General features: G+C 55.6%; 1 protein-coding gene across 1 annotated transcript in view; it reads left to right on the forward strand.

Moving 5' to 3' along the window:
• Positions 1–16,570, forward strand: part of Sdc3 (syndecan 3) — a 33,269-nt gene extending 16,699 nt beyond the window's left edge. The window contains exons 2-5 of the mRNA XM_021200193.2: positions 7,712–7,829; positions 9,208–9,830; positions 11,970–12,258; positions 12,875–16,570. Coding sequence (XP_021055852.1) covers positions 7,712–7,829; positions 9,208–9,830; positions 11,970–12,258; positions 12,875–13,041 — 1,197 coding nt within the window. The 3' untranslated portion in view covers positions 13,042–16,570. The remainder of the gene's footprint in view (positions 1–7,711; positions 7,830–9,207; positions 9,831–11,969; positions 12,259–12,874) is intronic.
• The last annotated feature ends 2,435 nt before the right edge of the window (positions 16,571–19,005 follow it).

Raw genomic sequence — 19,005 nt, forward strand, 5'->3', positions numbered from 1 at the left:
GTTCAAGTCCTACTGGGACACACTGGCGGTCAGAAGTCTCAGTATCTTTATCTGTGAGAGGAGCCTGGGACCCAACATGGTCAAGGAAGCCTAGCAGAGCCCACTGAGGCCCAAGGCCTGGAGCTGGGGTGTCACGTGGGAGGAGGACTCCGCAGAGGCCGGAGGACCCAGGCATCCATGGTGCTCCTCCTCTGCACGACTCAAGGCTGGGCATCATGGAGCAGTGTGTCAGGGTGGTCCCAAGGGTGACAGATGAGAGCAGGTGGCTGGCACAGTGGGAGTTGTCTCAGCCTGGGCTGAGGAGTGCCCTCGCTTACCAGGGCTGGACATTGTCTTTCATCCAAACACAGGAGACAGAATGTGTGCCCTGGAGCCGCTGCTGCCTGTATCTCATGCCTGTATGGGTGGCTGGTGGATGCCTGTTTGCAGGACCATCATGATGAGGGTGATGGCCAGGGTGGGGGAGGTGGCAGCCAGGTCCACCAGCCTCTAGCTACAGCCAACTGCTTTTTTTTGGGGGGGGGGTCCACAAAGCAAGAGGGCTGAGGAGGCCATTGACTGGCAAGTGGGGGAAGGTCCTTAGGAAGTACGCACAGGGTCAAGAACGGACAGCCAGTGCTTAAAGCCCGTGCCAAGCGCTGGGTAACCAGAGACCAGCTCAGAGAGCTGGCCTGCCTCTTCGGCTCTCTGAAATGTGACTTGGGGATGTCACTTTTGTAGCGGGCTCTGCTGGGCTGGCTCCACGCCATGTATGTTTAATAGTGTCCCTTTGGAACTTGATGGTGAGGGTATTAACTGCTGACAGTCCTAGGCCCGGCCTCCATTATGATGCTCCAGAGAGGTCACACTGCCTTTGTTTTGTCTGGAAGGGCAGACTGACAGAGCTGGTGTCCGGCCAGGGCCATTCAGGCACTGAGGGACAGAAGTACCCGGCAGTCACTTTAGCGACCCAGCTGTCCCTCTCTAGCAGTCAATGGGCAACTTTTCCCTTATTCTGGAATATTCTTTTAAAACAACTTTTTTTTTTTTTTTTTTTAAATCTTCTGGGATTCATTCAGGCCTTTTAGGGACCAAATTAGGCAGCATGGGTGTGTGAGAATACACTTATTGACAGCTACATACTATTCCATGTACACTAATTTATTTAGCAGTCCCCTATTGTTGGAAAGAACATTGTTTCCAGTTCCCCTTCTTATTCAGAGCACTGCCCTGGGGCTCTGTTCTTGAGGCCCCACTGAGGTTTCTTTTGCACTTGGAGGAGGAGGAGGAAGAGGAGGAGGAAGAGGAGGAGGAAGAGGAGGAGGAGTCCTTTGTGGAAATGGGGAGGAGCTCACGTGACCGGTGCACTGTTGGTCTGGGGTAGGCATTAGTACCACTGTACAGATAGAGATTTGGGGGGCACCAGCAAGCTGGGGAAGGTGATAAAGGAGGTTTGGCTGACACCCCCACCTCACCCCCATCCTCCGGCACACATCTGGGGAGGGGTACAGCCGCCATCTTGATTTCCTTTGCAGAGGAGTTGGGCTGGCTGGGATGTGCTAGGTGGAGGTGGAGGGTGGGGAGTGGGGTTTGTGCGGGTTAGGTAGGGGTGGGGAATGAGGGTGGGGATGAGGGTTGGGGAGGGGTAGGTGGGGGTACATTTTCTGAACTCAGCGCTGCTCTGTAGGGGGTGGGGTGGGATAGAGGGGAGGCTGGGGAGTAGGACTAGGAAGGGGTAGGCCTGAGGTTATCCGTGCTGTCATTGTCACCCTGGCCATCCTTCTGCCTGGAGCCTGGCCACAGCCCACATTCCTGCAGAGAGACTCTGGGTCTCCCTGGTGGAGCTGGTGATACATGAGCGGCACAGAGTTCTCACAGGGCTGAGGGCCTTTGGGGACGGAGCCCACAGGGACCCTGGGGCTAATCTGGACTGCTTCCCTCCCCTCCCGCCCATCTCTGCATCTGTTGGGACAGGGACTTCAACACGGTGCTCTCTCAGGCTTAGTTTAGACTTGAAATTGAGGTCTGGTGTGGGACTGCTCACTGTGGGGACATCAGCCAAAAATGAGCCAGGAGCCACGCTCCTCACACCGCCTTACTGGATTCTCACAACAGCTCTGTGAAGCAGACGTTATTATTGTCACTATTTGGCCAAATATAGGTTCAGAGAGGTTATATAACTTGTCCAGAGACACCCAGCAAATAAATAGAGCTTGACTTGAACCCAAGACTTTCCAAGCCTAATGTTGGGCTCTCTGCCCAGGTCACATTGTCTCTGGTCACCAGGACAGTGGAGCCCTAATCTGGCTATTTGGGGGAAGGAAGCTGGGGTAGACTTAATTACACTTGATTTTGTTCTAGCTTTTGCAGCACTATTAGCAGGGCGCTGGGCTCCTGGCCCCCGGCGGCTGACCTAATTTATGTGTCCAAATGCTTCTGCACCCTGTCTTCCTGCTCCAGCCTCTCTCTTTAGTCCTCTGTGTGGCTTTGGCAATGTTATCCAGCCTCTCTGGGCACCAGCAGGCATTTCCTCTGCTTCTGTCTCCTCCAGGAGGAGGCTGTGGCTTCACTTCTGTAATTGTGGAGAGATTAACATAACTGGTAATCAATTGCTACTCACCCGCTCTCACCCCCACCCCTCCTGTTCCTGCTTTGCACGGCGTGGCTACGCCTCCCAGTGCCGCCAAGATCCCTGCTCTTACTATCTCATGTCACAGATGAGGAACCGAGGGACCAGACTGCACTGCCCTGTCCCTCTACAAGGTGGGGAAGGAGGTGGAGAGGGTCTCTTGGGACTTGGTCGGTGGCTTAGAAAGGGCTCTGAGTAAGGAATGTGTCTCAAAGATAGCTGTCAGTGGTTGCTGTGGAGCGTGGGGACATGTCTAACTTGAGGCCTCATCTAGCTTGGTCCTGGGCAGGGAATCTGGGGAGGTGGAGTGGCCTGCAGGAGGAAGCCTTCTGCCACAGCTCCATGACACTGGGGAGAGAGGTCTGCGGATGGATGGGTAGCTGGTTATTGGAGCTTGCTTACCATAGGGCCAGGACCCCGTATCCCTGGACAGGAGTCTGGGTGTCACTGAAGGCTGAGGCTGTGGGTCAGTTCCACATGAAAGTGATAAGGAGGGGTGGAACATTGTAGCTGATCATGTGCATGTGAGTTTGTGCTGTTCCAGGGGGGTGCATCTCTGTGAATCTGGAGGTACCTGCTCCAGGAATGAGGGGCCTATGTCATCCGGGGGGGAGGGCAGGGTGTGCTGTGAAGCAGATTCAGCCATTGAGGCTAAGCTTGGTGAGCAGGTGGGACTGCAAGCACGGGTAGGTGCTGAATGCTGAGGTGGGTGTCAAGCTGGCCACGCGTGTAGGAACCCTGGACCCTGACTGAACGTGGGGTTGGGTGGCCTGGAGCACTCAGAGAGAAGGTCTCGGGATGAGGGTGGTGCTCATGCCTTGGTTGCTGGCTCTGTAGATTAGAGATAATGACCCTTCCCCCCACCCCCAGCGGGGATCATGATAATGATGATGGTGTGGGGGGGTGGCGGTGGGGGTCCCCAGTGGCAGGAAGGAGGACATCCTGCTGGATGTTTGCCTTGGGTTGGACCTGGCAGAAAACATGTCAGGGATACTTCTTCCCCTCGTGGAAAGTGCTGGGTGGTGCCCTGATGTGCGCGTGTGAAGGGATCGGATTCAAGTTGCGATGTATGTGTTCTGATGGAGCAGGCAATGGGACAAGAGTGCCACGTGGCCTAGGGGACGTGTGTGTGCACTCAGCAGATCCATCGGTCCATGGAGGTGAGCCTTGGCACATGTGGCCCCGAGTCCGCTGAGGTTTGTGTGTTGGCGTTGTAGGGGTGAGTCATTTGTCCATGAGTTCCTTAAGGTATGTGCACAGCTGGGACAAGACTGTGCTGTCACACCCCATGGTAAGCTGTACTGGGCATGTGCCTCGGGGTCTGTCAATGCTGCTTTTAACTGCGTCCATTGGGTTGTGTGTCTGCTAAGGTGTTAGTGTGAAGGAGCGTGTGTGTGTGTGTGTGTGTGTGTGTGTGTGTGTATGTATGTGTGCACAAGTGTACATTTGGATATGTATGTGCATATATGCGTGTATTACTGAAGGGTATATGTCCACTGGGATGTATGGATATATACACACACACATGCGTACACAAACATGCATGCACACACACACATATGTCTAGATGTGTTGTGTGTGTGTGCTGGGGTGTGTATACATGTATGTTTATGTATGTGTATACTTGGGTGTGCGTTCAAAGGACTGTGTATTTGGGGGGGTATGTGTGTGTCATGGGGGTGTGCTGAGATTGTATAGTTTGTGTAGGTGCACATTAGGCTATATCTCCTCTCAGTCACTTGCTGGGGCATGGGTGTGTGCAGGCTGCTCAGTCACAGGGGGCTGTAGACCACTTCAGTGGAGAGCCACAGAGAGGGTCAGACAAAGAGGCCAACAGGGCACTAGAACTCTCTATTCTTTAAGGGGGTGACAAAAACAGTTGTGCTCAAGTGTGAAGTCAGGCAAATTCAGATGCCATTCAGTGATGAGATACTGTCTGTGCCCCCCCCCCCCGTGACATTTAAGGCTTTCTTCACTGCCACCTTGAAGGCTGTCCCCTGGGAGCCGAGCTACCAGCATCCCTAGTGTCCTGCAAGCTTCCTCCTCCTCAGACTTACAGGGTGACCTCAGGGTGACTGGGCTATGGGCTACCCTCCCGCCCTGTCCAGGCATCTCTGGAGGAAGGATGTCTGGTGGAGGCATGGTGGGGAAATTGCTAAGGTTGCTCCTCCCCAGCAGCCTCCGATGAGTGAGACTAAATTGGGATGTGAGCCCCACCTCAAATATTCTCACCTCCCTTTCTCCCCAGCCCTGCCTGCTCTGGCTTTACCCCTCTCCATCCCTCCTGTCCTCTGATCTTTCCCCATCTCCCTCTCTCACACACTTTCCAGCTCTGTGGGGAGCTGCAGCTCCTGGTCCTTCGAATGGAGAATATGGTTGCCATGGCAACCGTTGTCATGTCAATGGCTACTGAGCCAGGATGAATAGTATCTAGGTGAGTGCTACCTGAGTGGAGGCTGGTGGGTTCATGAGAGGCTATATGCTTCTTTCTGAGCTCAGAGCTGCATGGAAACCCCCCCCACACACACACTTCTCTCACACGCCCCCAAAGGCATGCCAGTCTGCTGCCTTCAATGGCTGCCTCTAGGTGAGTGTGTGTTGGTGCATGCCTATGTCTCTGGCTGTGTCAATTGCAGGGTCTCTGTAGCTTTGAAGCTGTCTCAGGGTTTATACAAGCCCTTTTTGACCACTAAGGAGCCTTGAGGAGTCCCCATTTTGGTTCCTATGTTCACTCTTGTTTGTTTGTTTGTTTGTTTGTTTTTTGGTTTTTTGGTTTTTCAAGACAGGGTTTCTCTATGTAGCTCTGACTGTCCTGGAACTCACACTGTAGGCCAGGCTGGCCTTGAACTCAGAAATCTACCTGCCCCTGTCTCCCGAGTGCTGGGATTAAAGGCGTGCGCCACCACTGCCCAGCTCCTGTGTTCACTCTTATTTTGGGTCCCTGGAATGACAGATCTCTTAGAACGTTCCTTTGAAGCAGGAGAGGAAGACAGAGGTCCCTGCATAGCCCCCATCCTGCTGTGTGACATTGGGCTACTGGCTGGACAACAAGAGGGACAGATGCCCAAAGTCCCCACAGGATTCTAGCTTATAGAAGATGTGACTCTTGCAGCCCAGGACCTGGGAAATGTGGGCTGGGCAGAGATGGGAGCTGGCGGGGGATGTCTACAAAGGAGGAGGACCCAGTGATTAGTCATGGGGGCAATTACACTAATTGTTCCACCCCATGACTCACTGGTATAAAGTAAATACTGATTAATTCATTACTTCCAGATGTGTGTATGTGTGTGTGTGTGTGTGTGTGTGTGTGTGTGTTGTATGAGGGGCATCTCCTGGCTCCCTGCCCTGGCTGGCTTGGCTGGGGCTCTGGAGCAGGTGCTGGGGGCTAGGGGCAGGAAGCCAGTACTAAGAGCCTCTCTTTGGCTCTGCATGAATTCTAGAAGGGTCTGTGAATGGCAGGGGTGTGAGATGCTGAATGTAAATCTAGTGCTGCGCCAGTCTAGTTCCTCCCCTGTTCATACATCTTCCAGGGCTCCCCACTGCCAGCTGGGGCAGACGCCCAGGCACTACCCCCAAGACACCCACCCACTGGTGAGGCACTGGGCCCTCTGTGGCCAGCCTGGTGACTCTGTAGCCACACCTCTAGCCATCCCAGATCCTAACTCCAAATCATTCATCCTAAGCCTCCTCGGTGCCAGGAACCTTGCTAGACAGGGAGGGCAGCCACCACCGTGGAGCATCTTAGTCGATGGTGGATGGGAGCAGCCCCTAAACATTGGTACTTCAGCGCAAACTCCTCGTGAGCTTCAGGCATCATGACTTGGGAGCACAGGATGCCTTTCAAAAGATGTAACACTGGAGGTGGCTTGGGGAGAAAGGGGCAGGCAGAGTGACCAGAGGCTGTGCTGTGTGAACCTGCAGGGTAGGCAGGGCCAGCCCAAGAGAGGCCGCTGCATTGACCAACCCCAGGGTGTATTAAATTTCCCTTGCCTAGGATGCCTTTCTCTTTCAGTTTTGGGTTTTGGTTGTAAATGCCCTAGGCTTCAAATCCTAATACCAGGAGCTTCCCCTCAAAGCTCTGGGGAAGGGGGACCACAGCCAGGGGAAGTCAGGCGGCAAGTCGAGGCCACTTGGCAGTCTTTGGGAGTCTACATACCAGCCTTTGAGGGTCTTAGTGCTGGCTCCAAGTGTGGACTTACCAGGAGGGCTGCACAGTTAGAGCTGAGAACACCAGCTCCAGGCTTGCCGGCTTCTGACCAGGAAGGGTTCTTAGCCCCGGGGAGCTAGACGCTTGGAGAAGCCAGCTGGAAGCAGAAGTACTATGGGCTTGTGCCAATGCTGGGTGTGCATATACTGTGGGGTAGGCCGGGCGGGAGCTAACTTTGCTGTTTTAGGAAGAGCCCAGGCTGGCTCAGCATGGACAGTCCCCTTCTCCCTTCCCTTCCTTATTCTGCGATTTCTCTCCTGGGTCCTCAGCCTCTCCAACACTCATGCCTGTCTTCTAAAACTATCTCTTTGCCTTTGCCAGTTTTTGGTGTCATTTGGATCCCAAACCTCATTTCACTCCTAGCCCTCTGGGCACCAGAGCCTCGGTTTTCTCTTCTGTGAATTGGGCTGGTGGCTGCCACCTAAAGTCACTTATCTTGAGACCCCAGTGGGATCCTGTCTGTGGGTACTGTTCACACAGAGGTGATGGTGGACCTGTGTTGAATCTGCAGTGCACCAGGGCAACCTCAGGATAGTGAGGGAACCATTTTTGTTTGTTTACCAAATGCACAAACAGAGTGAACAACCTATCTAGTGTGCAAATGACCTGTCTTGGTTTCAAGCTCAGCACTGCATGCTCTGAGCCCGTTCTCCTCTGCGGGGGTTCTCGTGGCTGGGGCTGGGGGGTTGGCAGCTGGTGGTCCCTAGTGGCAGCTGGCAGGTAAGGGAGAGCTTTTCTACCGTGGCCTTGGGTAGGTGGGAAGTGGCCTTCCACCAACGCCCAGCTCTCTGTAGCACGTATGGGCCACTCTGCCCACGAATGCGCCTGCTGTCTCTTGGGCCGGTACGGGCCAATACCCTGGGTGCCTAGCTCTGTGCGTGTCTGCACCCTCCCAGGCTCAACGCTGGCGCAATGAGAACTTCGAGAGGCCGGTGGATCTTGAGGGCTCAGGGGATGACGACTCGTTTCCTGATGATGAACTGGATGACCTCTACTCGGGGTCAGGCTCTGGCTGTAAGTAGTCCCTAGGTCTCCCTGCCCATCTCTGGTATCTAGCACCAACCCGGGAGCCTTTAAGGTCACTTGGATGAGTCTTGCCACTGTATGGAGATCAAGACCTCAAGGAGGAGGGTGCAGAGCAGCTTTCTGGTAGGGAGAAGGTTAGGGAAGCCTTCAGAACCCAGGACTCTTGTCCCTGTGTCTGTATGTGCAGTATGGGTCTGTGTCCAGCCCCATGGCTCCTGGGCCATGGCTCCTGCCCCGTGGTTCCTTCCCCATGGCTCCTGCCCCATGGCTCCTGCCCCGTGGTTCCTTCCCTGTGACTCCTGCCCCATGGCTCCTACCCCATGGCTTGTTGCATAAACATAGATAGCCAGTCAGTGTTCCCAGCTCTGCACCCATTACATTTGAAAGGTCCTGGGATGTCCTCATCAGGGATGTCTTTTTTGGTCCCATCTGGAGCAGGTGACCCTTTGGGTTCGTCAATAGTGGGGAAGCTCAGGTTGAGGTAGGGCTACAATGGGCTTCAGGGGCCTGGGGTTGGGTTGCTGGCTCTGTCTTTAGCCGACAGTGGGCCAGGCAGGGTGACAGTAGATGTTGCAGCTCTGTCAGGGCCTTGTCATCAAGCAGCTGAGTGACTTCTGACCCCCTTGCCACTCCCGTATTCCTATCTGCTGAAGAGTTAACCTTCCTCCCAAAGGCTCTGGGAGGTGAGCACAGGAAGTCAGTATGGTCCTGAAGCTGGTAACTGAGGGCATGCTGAGATGGACCCAGCCAGGGGCTGGGTGTGTGACCACTGGTCCAGGCTCACGCCCCTTCCTGAGCTGCCTGACTTAGCTCTGCCTCTAGTCTCCCTCCGGTGTCTGCTTTAAGCCTCTTCCTCAGGATCCTGGTGCCCTCCTCTAAAATGTCACTGTTTCCTGCTCTCGACCCTCCCTGGCCATGGTCTCTTCTCACATCTGACTCCCTCATCTTACCCCTCCCTGAGCTGTCCCCGTGGCCTGGGAAGGGCTCTGCAGGAAGGCCTCATCCCCTCTGGTGATCCGTGGAAGGTGGGGTGGCTCGGGGTCTCTGCTGCCATGACTTCGTATGGGACATGTCCTTGGGTCTGGCCCTTCTCACGCGGCCAGGCCTCACTCTCCTGTAACCCTGAGTGGATGGATCCCAGCCAGAGGCTTTGGCCAGCAGTCACTAGGCCTCGGGTTGGCAGGCAGAGTCAGGGCAGGCGCTAGGCACGGGCTAGCATCTACTCACACCTCTCCCTTTCTCTCTTGTTTTCCTGGGGAAATTGCTCAGTGAGGTGGGGTGTCCTGATGAGAAGGCTATGCCTGTCTGGGGACCTGGGGGTAAGGAACACCCACTCCCCAGAGCTTTCCTTTCCCCATCCCCCCAGACTTCGAGCAAGAGTCCGGCCTCGAGACGGCCATGCGGTTCATCCCTGACATGGCCCTGGCTGCGCCCACCACACCTGCCATGCTACCCACGACCGGCATCCAGCCCGTGGACACCCCGTTTGAGGAACTCCTTTCTGAGCACCCCAGCCCCGAACCAGTCACCAGTCCCCTGCTGGTGACAGAGGTCACAGAGGTCGTGGAAGAGCCCAGCCAGAGAGCTACCACCATCTCTACCACCACATCTACCACCGCGGCCACCACCACAGGGGCCCCAACTATGGCCACAGCACCTGCCACGGCAGCCACCACTGCCCCAAGCACTCCTGAGGCGCCCCCTGCCACGGCCACCACGGCTGACGTAAGGACCACCGGCGTACAGGGAATGCTGCCTCTTCCTCTGACCACGGCAGCCACAGCCAAGGTCACTACCCCAGCAGCACCCTCACCGCCCACTACTGTGGCTACCTTGGACACGGAGGCCCCGACGCCTAGGCTGGTCAACACAGCTACCTCGCGGCCACGAGCCCTTCCTCGGCCAGTCACCACCCAGGAGCCTGATGTTGCTGAGAGGAGTACCCTGCCTTTGGGGACCACCGCTCCTGGACCCACGGAGGTGGCTCAGGTGAGGACAGTGGGTGAGGGGTTAGCGTGGGCAGAGGTGGGTTGGGCATGGACCAGGAGGTGCCAGGGGTGAAGTAGGCAAGGTGGGCCTAGTGTGTGTGCTGAGTGGGAGCCTCTGGATGGGGTTGTGGAAGGTCCGAGAGCCAGGGCAGCTGAGTAATGGCTGCTATTGAGCCAAGGCACCAATTAGGTGGATTTGTGGAGTGCAGTTGGGGAATGGTGGGTGTGCCTGACTGGGAATTCATGTCCTGGAGCAACATTAAAAGATTGTCAGCATGGCCAGAGCTAGACCCTGTCTTAGGAAAACAAAGAAAAGTGTAAATAAGAGGCTGTCCGCCTGGATTTCAGCCATCTGCCATCCTTTTTCCTCTTTCGTCTTAAGACATTAGCAGGCGGTTGGTGCTGTCTGTGTCTTCATCTCTTTATCTGTGAAGGGAAGACCAGAGAAGGTACACACCCCGGTAATCTTAGCACTGGGGAAACTGAGGCAGGAGGATTGCTGCAAGTTCAGGTCAGCCTGCGCTACGCAATAAGACTGTCTCAAAGAGAGAGAGACAGAGATAGAGACAGGCAGAGACAGAGAGACAGGGAGAGAGGCCTGGCGTGGTCTGCACATGGTCTTTCCTGACCATTTAGTTCTTAGAATTCTGGAACACTCCACAAGCCAGCTGCTCCGTGGTGGTTGTCATTGTCATGGCCTGAGGGTGACTGAGTGGGTGCCATGGGGAGACACCTGGCTGCAGCCAGAGCTGGGCACAGTCCCTGAATACTTCTCCGTCCTGATCCCGCCCATCATGCTGACTGATACGTCTCTAGCCCCCTCCAGGCATGCTGACTGATCACCTCGTTTTACATGTGAGGCTGGGGAAGCCATGTTTCTAGGTTCCTCAGGTAGTAGTTGAATCAGGATTCAAATGCTGGCTGGCTGGAGCCCCCTTGAGCTTAAGGCTCCTAAGGCTGGGGGGCCCCTGAAGCTTGGGAGTTTCTGAAGTTAGGGGGCCAGGGTTAAGCTAAGTAGGGCATAGGGAGTGAAGGAAAGACCGTGATGAGGGTGGAGGGACTCCAGGGGACTGCAGCCTGGCCTGTGCCTTGCTTGCACCATGTATGTGCACAGGAAAGTCACGGTGGTGGCACATGCCTGGAATTCTAGCACCTGCGAGGTGGAGGCAGGAGGATTAGAAGTTTAAAGTCATCCTCTCCTCTGTAGCCAGTTCTAGGTCAGCCTGGGCCACATGAGACCATGGCTGGAAAAACTGTTTTTCTATCACCAAACCAGAAGGGGACACAATGACTATGGAGACGCTCAAAGCAGCGGGCCTTCAACCCCGCAGGGACCTTAGGGCCTAGGAGCAGACTTTGGAGCCCTGCAGACCCTCTCCGGCCCCAGCCAGTCCCGTAAGACACATGCCCAGGCCCTCCCCCTCAGAGAAGGAGCCTTGCAGGAAGGAGAAACAATGGCAGGGTGTGGCCTAGAAGCAGAAGCAGAGACAGAAGCAGGTGTCGGAGGTTTGGGGCCTGGCCTTGCCATACTCAGGCTCACCCTTGCCTCTCCGTCGTGAAGCAGCTGTGTGTACCACCTCTCAGCAGCTCCCACAGGCTTGCTTCAGTCCCTCTGCTCAGCTGCTCTCCCCTCTGCAGTGGGGAGCCAGACACTGCTGGTCACTGGGTTGTTTTGGGGATACCAGTTCATGCTCGTCAGGTTTGCACACGGACCAGCCTCCAGGTGAAAGGACATACTCGCGTAGTATAAGTAAGGACAGAGCCAGGCCTAGCAGACCCCTGACAACTCCCCCCCCCCCCCGCGCTCCTGGACAGGAATCGACCAAGATTGTTCTAAGGCAGCTGGAGAGGAAGTCACGGACACAGGATGGGGACAGGATGTCGTCAGGATGAGAATAGCAATACGAGGTCCAGTAATTGGAAGTGCAGACTGGAATCAGAGAGGCCTGGATTTTAATTCTGCTTCCACCATGTATTAGCTGGGTGTCCTTGAGAAAGTCACATAACCTCTCTGAGCTTGTTTACCACTCTGTAAATTGGGGATACTAATCCCTTCTTTGCAGAGACAGTGCTGGCCCTACCTGATGTAGGCTTGCGTGTATGGAGTACCTAACCCCAAGTCATACTACCGTTTCTGCAGACCCCAACTCCAGAGTCCCTGCTGACCACGATCCAGGATGAGCCAGAGGTGCCAGTAAGTGGGGGGCCCAGCGGGGACTTTGAGCTTCAAGAAGAGACCACGCAGCCGGACACGGCCAATGAGGTGGTGGCTGTGGAAGGAGCCGCGGCCAAGCCGTCACCTCCACTGGGGGCACTGCCCAAGGGTGCCCGCCCAGGCCCTGGCCTCCACGACAATGCCATTGACTCAGGCAGCTCGGCCGCCCAGCTCCCTCAGAAGAGCATACTGGAGCGGAAGGAGGTGCTCGTAGGTGAGACCAGGCTCCAAGCCTGGGGCAAGGCAGGAGGAGAAAGTCTGAAACCCCCCCTCCTCTCTTCATTTTCTGTTCTTCTCTTTCTAGAACTTTCTTTATGCCTTCTGACCCCTCCAGAGACTCTGACTTAGGAACCTTGTTTTTGGGGGGGGTCACTCCAGTTGACCCTATGGGACCTTTCTTCGTAGGTGCTAATCTCTGACCTGTCTTTTGGCTTGACCTTTAACCCAGCCTTGACCTAAGACCTTGAAGGCTTCACCCTGGTGGGACTTGGGATCCAACTGGCTCTCCTGTCCAGGTTCCCATCTCCTCTCGGAGATAGCGGGTGGTGGTCTGGCAGTGTGGGGGAGGGGCCTTCCCTTCCTAATAGTTTTGAGGAAGTGAGGCATCTGACGTTTGATACTGACAAGGACCAGGTCACCTGCCTCCACCCTAGGGATGTGAGTCATTGCTGAGCCATTGGAAAGGAGTTGGGGACTGTAGGTGGTACCAGCGCTGTCCTTACTGGTATTCTGTCTCTGACTCCAGGTCCAGGAGGATCCCTAGCCTGCTACCACCCCCCCCAACCTTTTAAGCTGCCTCTGGGCCTTGACTTCTGTCTCTTTCTCCACAGCCGTGATCGTAGGTGGGGTGGTGGGCGCCCTCTTCGCTGCCTTCCTGGTCACGCTGCTCATCTACCGCATGAAGAAGAAGGACGAAGGCAGCTACACTTTGGAAGAGCCCAAGCAGGCAAGCGTCACGTACCAGAAGCCTGACAAGCAGGAGGAATTCTACGCTTAGCAGAGCCACAGTGCCTCCTGCAGCCTCCACTCCGCCGTGCCCAGTCCCTGGCCCCAGCAGCAGTCCCGGACCTGATCCTGGGCCTGGGCCTGGGCCTGGGCCTGGGATGGAGTCTGGCCCTGCTTCTTTCTGCTCAGGCTGCTAGCGTAACACAGACTGTCCTAAGGAGCAGAGGTGCCGCCATCTGCCCCAGACTGTGCCCTTATGACCCCTTCTCTGGTCCCATTCCCTCCAGCCCCGGGGCTTCAGGACCTTGTGTCCCATGGACAAGAGGAAGGAAGCCCTGGGTTGCTGGTTGAAACAGGGGCAGGGCCAGGGTTAAGATGGCCCACAGTGCTTGCTGATGTCCTCTTCTTGCTACAGAGGCTACCATGCTGGCTTCTAGAACCAATAATACATGGTACATCTAGCCCTCCAATTCAAAATCACCCAGATGCTGCGGCCTCAAGCTGCTGCCCCGAGGCCTCTCTCGACTGGAGGGTGTTCCTTTGTCACCAGCCTGAGCTCATGATGGGGTCACCGCCCCCTCCCCCCTGCCGAATGCACACGGCCCCAGGCTGCACCTCTTTCTGCATTGCCTCCCAGGGAAAGGGCTTCCTTCAGTGTACAGGGCAGCCAGTGGTAAGGGAGGCCAGTCTAGCACCCCTCCTGAGAGGGGATGTCAAATAACCTCCGTCAACCACTGCTAGAATCCTAAAATGCATTCACACAGGAGATAAAAATATACCCAGTCCTGAACACCCGGCCAGGGAGACATCACACACACACACACACACACACACACACACACACACACACACACGCACCACCTTCACGCAGTGCTCAGACATCCTGACGCTTTTGCCACGTAGGCCACTGTCATTGTCTCCAGTGGCGACCACGCCACCTTCCTCCCAATCTATTCTCTTTACACACATTGGTCCTGCATCTGGCTCCTCTTAACCATCCGGGTCACTGAGGAAGGCAGGACCGAGTTGTAGGCATCAGCCCATATTGGGTCCCCCAGAGTCACTCTATTCCACTTGGTCCCCACCATGACACCTATACCAGCCACACTGAGGCTGATCCCAGCTGACATCAGTCACAAGCCCACCCAGATAATGCAGGCTCTCCCTCCCCACTGTGGCTCACAGAGAAGTTTGGGGCTAGCCTCCACCAGCCAAGTCTGAAGGAAGAAGGGAGCTAGGGTCTCCCAGGACCAAGGGGCTGTGTGGGTTGTCCTTTCTGCTCTGAGCCAGGAGCTGTCTCTGCCTCCCAGGACACATGTCTCCAAAGTGCCTGTGAGGGCGGGCTCCGCCCAGGCCCTCTGTGTCCCCTGCCCTGCCCTGCCCTGCCCTGGCCTGGCCTGGGGAGGCCATCCTCAGGCCTACCCACCCTGGGTCCTCTCTGTGGACACAACTGATCAGGCAACCTGGCAGTTCTGGCTACATCCAGATGAACCCATAGCCCAGCAGGCCCATCCCAATGCTATAGGCCCTGAGAATCGTTGATGGGGGGACGGGGGTGTCACAGGCCTCAAGTCCACCATCCTGCCTCTGTTGTCCTTAGAAGTGGGGCTATTTCAGAGGTATTTTAAATGTGGGGGGTCACCATTCTGAAAGGGGGGTGCCGAGGGAGCTCTCAGCACCAAAGGGACACGGCTTGGGTAGTGATTGGCCAGCACCCCTCCGCCATCTCTCACACGTCCCAGGTTCAGTCAGGTGACCACACGGTTTCTTTCTGTTTCATTTTAAAGATTCCCTGACAGCAGAGTTGGGCAGACTGAAGAGCCACATCTGGGCAAGGAAACAGGACCTGGGCAGTTGGCACAGCTTGTCTTTCTGGGGTTGGGGGGGGGTATCCCCCTGTCAGGCTCTGTTCTGTCTTCCAGACCTCCATGACTCCCTTGATGGGACTTGAGAGTTTTGTAAGCCAGTCGGCCAGGTCTTTAAGTGGGGGCGAGGAATGAGAGGCATCCTAAGCTCATGAGACATGGAGGAGGGAGCTTGGCCAAGATCTTCCCTGCAGCAGGGGCTGGGTAGGGCATAGAGAAGAGCGTCCCAGACCCGCCCACTACTCCCTGGTAAGCAGCAGTCTTGGGGACTAGAGCTTTGGAAAGAGGCTCAGCAGCTGGGCGAGGCAGCCTCCAGATACTCAGCCCAAGGGGACACTGGGACCAGGGCAGGAGGCCCCAGCTTCTGTGTTGGGCTAGGGCTCACTTCTCAGATCTCAGGGTGGCGCTGGACCTGGGGCTGTGGGTTTGGCATCCTGATACCAGCACTCTTAATGTGTCAGCATCTGAGAGAAGAGGCAGTGGGTCTTAAGTATGGGGTTCGGGCCCCAAGGCCAATGCCTAGGCTTTATGGCCATGACGTTTGACCTGAAGGTTAATGGTGTGAACAGCCCAGACAAACTGGGCTGGCCCGGTGAGGCCAGGACGATTTAAGAGAACTCAGTTCCAAGGGGGAACTGAACTCTTCCTAGTGCAATGTGGGTGCGGGGTTCCCACCCTGCCCCAGAAACAGTGCGGTACATGCAGAGCCTGCCCAAAGGAGTCCAGAGACACCTCAGTGCTCCTGGGAAGGTATTCAGGACGCCGGCATGCCTGGAAGCACAGTGCATTCTGAATCAGAGGAGTTGATGTGTCCTGGACCTCTCTGGGCCCTGGTTTCCCTAGAGAGTAAGACATGCTGGGGCCAGAGCGCCGAAGAGCTAAGCTTTGTCTTTCTTGGGGGCCAGACTAGGGACTCTATGTGTAAGGTTGATTCCCCTTGATTGCCAGAGGCATGTGGGTGACAGCCAGGACTGGCCAAGCAGATCTGCAGCAAGAGCTTAGGATGCTGGGGCCAGACCCCCTGGGCTTGGTTTAGCTACCCATCAGGCCTCCAGACTGGGGCTCGAGTCACAGAGAACAGAGCCAACGCTGCTCTCAGGGCAGTTGGGGCTCCCTGGGCTATTCTGGCTTTCTCCTGGGATGTGCCTCCCCAGCCTTGGTGTGTGTAAATAGAAGCCCACACTGTACAGATCTACAGAGAGGCCCAAACTGGGCTCTGGAGTCACCATCTGAGGGGCTGATGGCCTGGCTTTTCCCCGGGGCCCTCTGGGTGCTCGGGTATGCCTGGCCCCGGCGTGGTGAATGCATGTAAATACTTTTCGTAGACAGTGTGGCTCCAGAGAGCCCCCTGAGACAGTGTCCCCCGCTCACCCTTACTGGTTCATCCTCTCTCCTGTACAGAGCCCTCCCAGCCCCTGGGCCACCAGGATCAGGGGATTCCTCCCTTCCCCAGGCTTTTCCTACCCATTCTCACCCTATAACCTGTTTATTAACCAACCCTGTCCTGAGTTCATGGCCAAAACTTAAATAAGAAAAGGAGGAGAGGGTCAGATGGATAAAGATACCAAGGCCTGGTCCATCCCTACCATGGGCTCTCGTCCACCCCTGGGAAGGACAGGTCTTGCTTTGTTTTGTTTTCTGTTTGTTTTGTTTTTGTTTTTTAACATTTCCCTGTGCTGTGCCCATTTATAAGAGGAAATAAAATTAAGCTGAAAGATGCCGTGTGGTGGCCCATGTGTGATATGAGTAGGGGACTGGCTTGGGAGGGACAGCTCACGCTCACCTTGTGTCCCAGCCACTGTCCCTCTGGGGAGATGGAGAATGACCCAGGGCAATAGGATAGCATCCATGCGGGAACCTTGAGGTGACCGTGGTGGGTAGAAAGAGGTGAAATGGTGTATATGACTGTCTTAGTCAGGGTTTCTATTCCTGGACAAAACATCATGACCAAGAAGCAAGCTGGGGAGGAAAGGGTTTATTCAGCTCACACTTCCATGTTGCTGTTTATCACTAAAGGAAGTCCGGACTAGAACTCAAGCAGGTCAGGAAGCAGGAGCTGATGCAGAAGCCATGGAGGGATGTTCTTTACTGGCTTGCTTCCCCTGGCTTGCTCAGCCTACTCTCTTATAGAACCCAAGACTACCAGCCCAGAGATGTCACCACCCACAAGGGGCCCTCCCTTCTTGATCACTAATTGAGGAAATGTCCCACAGCTGAATCTCATGGAGGCATTTCCCCAACTGAAGCTCCTTTCTCTGTGATAACTCCAGCTGTGTCAAGTTGACACACAAAACCAGCCAGTGCAATGACTGTGTGCAGTTGGGCAGGGGCTTGCTGTTCATCCCCTCTGGGAGACTCCAGCTTCAGGCTGCAAAGAGAATCTTGCCCTAAAGGCTATGGGAACTGGAGCTATGCGTGAGGGGACACTGTCCTTGGGGTCTCATATGTTCATTCTTGTTGGGTTTTGGTTTTGGTTTTTAGGGACAGGTCTGTCTGAGTAGCGTTGGCCTCTCTGTGTAGCCCTGGCTGTCCTGGAACTCACTCTGTAGACCAGGCTGGCTTCGAACTCAGAGATCCCCTGCCTCTGCCTCCTGAATGCTGGGGTTAAAGACATGCGCCACCAGCACTCGGCTGCTATGTTCATTCTTGTGTCCAGGTGGTGGCTTTTCCCAGCCTCAGGTTCTGGCCCTGGGCCGCTCCTCGTCTGATTCCCTAACCGCACAGTGGGATGATCACGTGTCCCCTGTGGAGGGGGACAGGGCTCCGTGAGGAACTCAGCACAATGTCCCCATCGCTAACTTGCTATGGTGTTTTTGAAGACAGCGTTGGGACAAGAGCAGGACCCAGAGGCCTCACATTTCTGTGGTGTGGATCACTCAGTGCGGGTGGGGCAAGGCTCCCCCTGACCTCTCTGGACACCAGAGCCAGGGGGCCTACTCAGTGCCTGTCCCAGGCTCTTCCCATTCGATGAAGCCTGCTGTGACACATTAGCTATTGCTCCTGCTCCTCTGGGGACACACACAGGACTGTTTGGCCCCAAGGCAGGGGATAGAGGGCAGGCATGGATGTCACAGTCACAGTCTGCCCTGCTCCCACGGGGACTTCCTCATGACTCATGAGTGTCCCCTCAGAAAATGGGGCACCGTTTCTGGTAGGTTGGGTCCTGAAGCCTGGCCACCTAGAGATGCTCTGGCCCCTCTCGCATGCCTCCCTCCCCACACTTCACCCTCTTCACTGAAGGTTCTCTAATGTCTCCTCTGTGCCTGGCCTGTGCTTGGATCTGGGAGCCAGGAGGGGCTGGGGAGATGGCTCAGTGGATAAAACACTCTGTCACACAAGTGTGAGGACCTCAGTTCGAACCCCAAGAACTCATAAAGCCATGTGTGGTAGCTCTTGTGTGTGGTCTCCACCTTTATACAATGGAATGCACAGGGGCGATGGAAGTCCCTGGATTCTTGCAGGCGAGCCAGCCTGGGATCCTCAGTAGCATACAAGGCACCCTGTCAGGCAACACAGGCAAGGAATACCACCTGTGGCATGACACATGCATGCCTGCACACAACACACGCACACGAACATGCACACCATAGCCAGTCAGACTGTGGGGCCACTAACCTGGCAGGGGCTCCAACCCTCCCCACTGTGTGGGAATTCTGAGACAGCTCCCCAGGACCTCAATGGTGGGGACTTCAGATGGCTTGCTTCCAGGAGGCTCCATCCACTGCCTGGGTACTCACTCTCCACTGCGTTTGAGCAGCACTTTTATTCTCAGTGTGGCAGAGTAGTAGGCTCAGTCTTGGAGCCTGTGTGTGCTTGTGCACGCTATTGTCCCTCTCTGAGCCTAGCGTCCCTATATGTGCACAGAGGACCTGCAGTGTCAGGGTCTTGGCAGAGCAGGCTCTGCCGTGACTATGTGCTGCAAGTGAGTTGCTTCAACTCTAGGGGTCCCACCTGTAAAGTGGAGACCGTAGAGGTTGCCTGGTATGCACAGGGCTGAGAGCCACGTTAGGTATGGAGAAGACACTGGGTAAGTGGGGGCTCTTATTGTTGTTGCTATTATTGTGATGGCGAGGATGATGGTGAGGATGGCGAGGATGATGGTGAGGATGGCGAGGATGATGGTGAGGATGGCGAGGATGATGGTGAGGATG

Source organism: Mus pahari, chromosome 6, assembly GCF_900095145.1.
Source record: "Mus pahari chromosome 6, PAHARI_EIJ_v1.1, whole genome shotgun sequence".
NCBI lineage: Eukaryota > Metazoa > Chordata > Mammalia > Rodentia > Muridae > Mus > Mus pahari.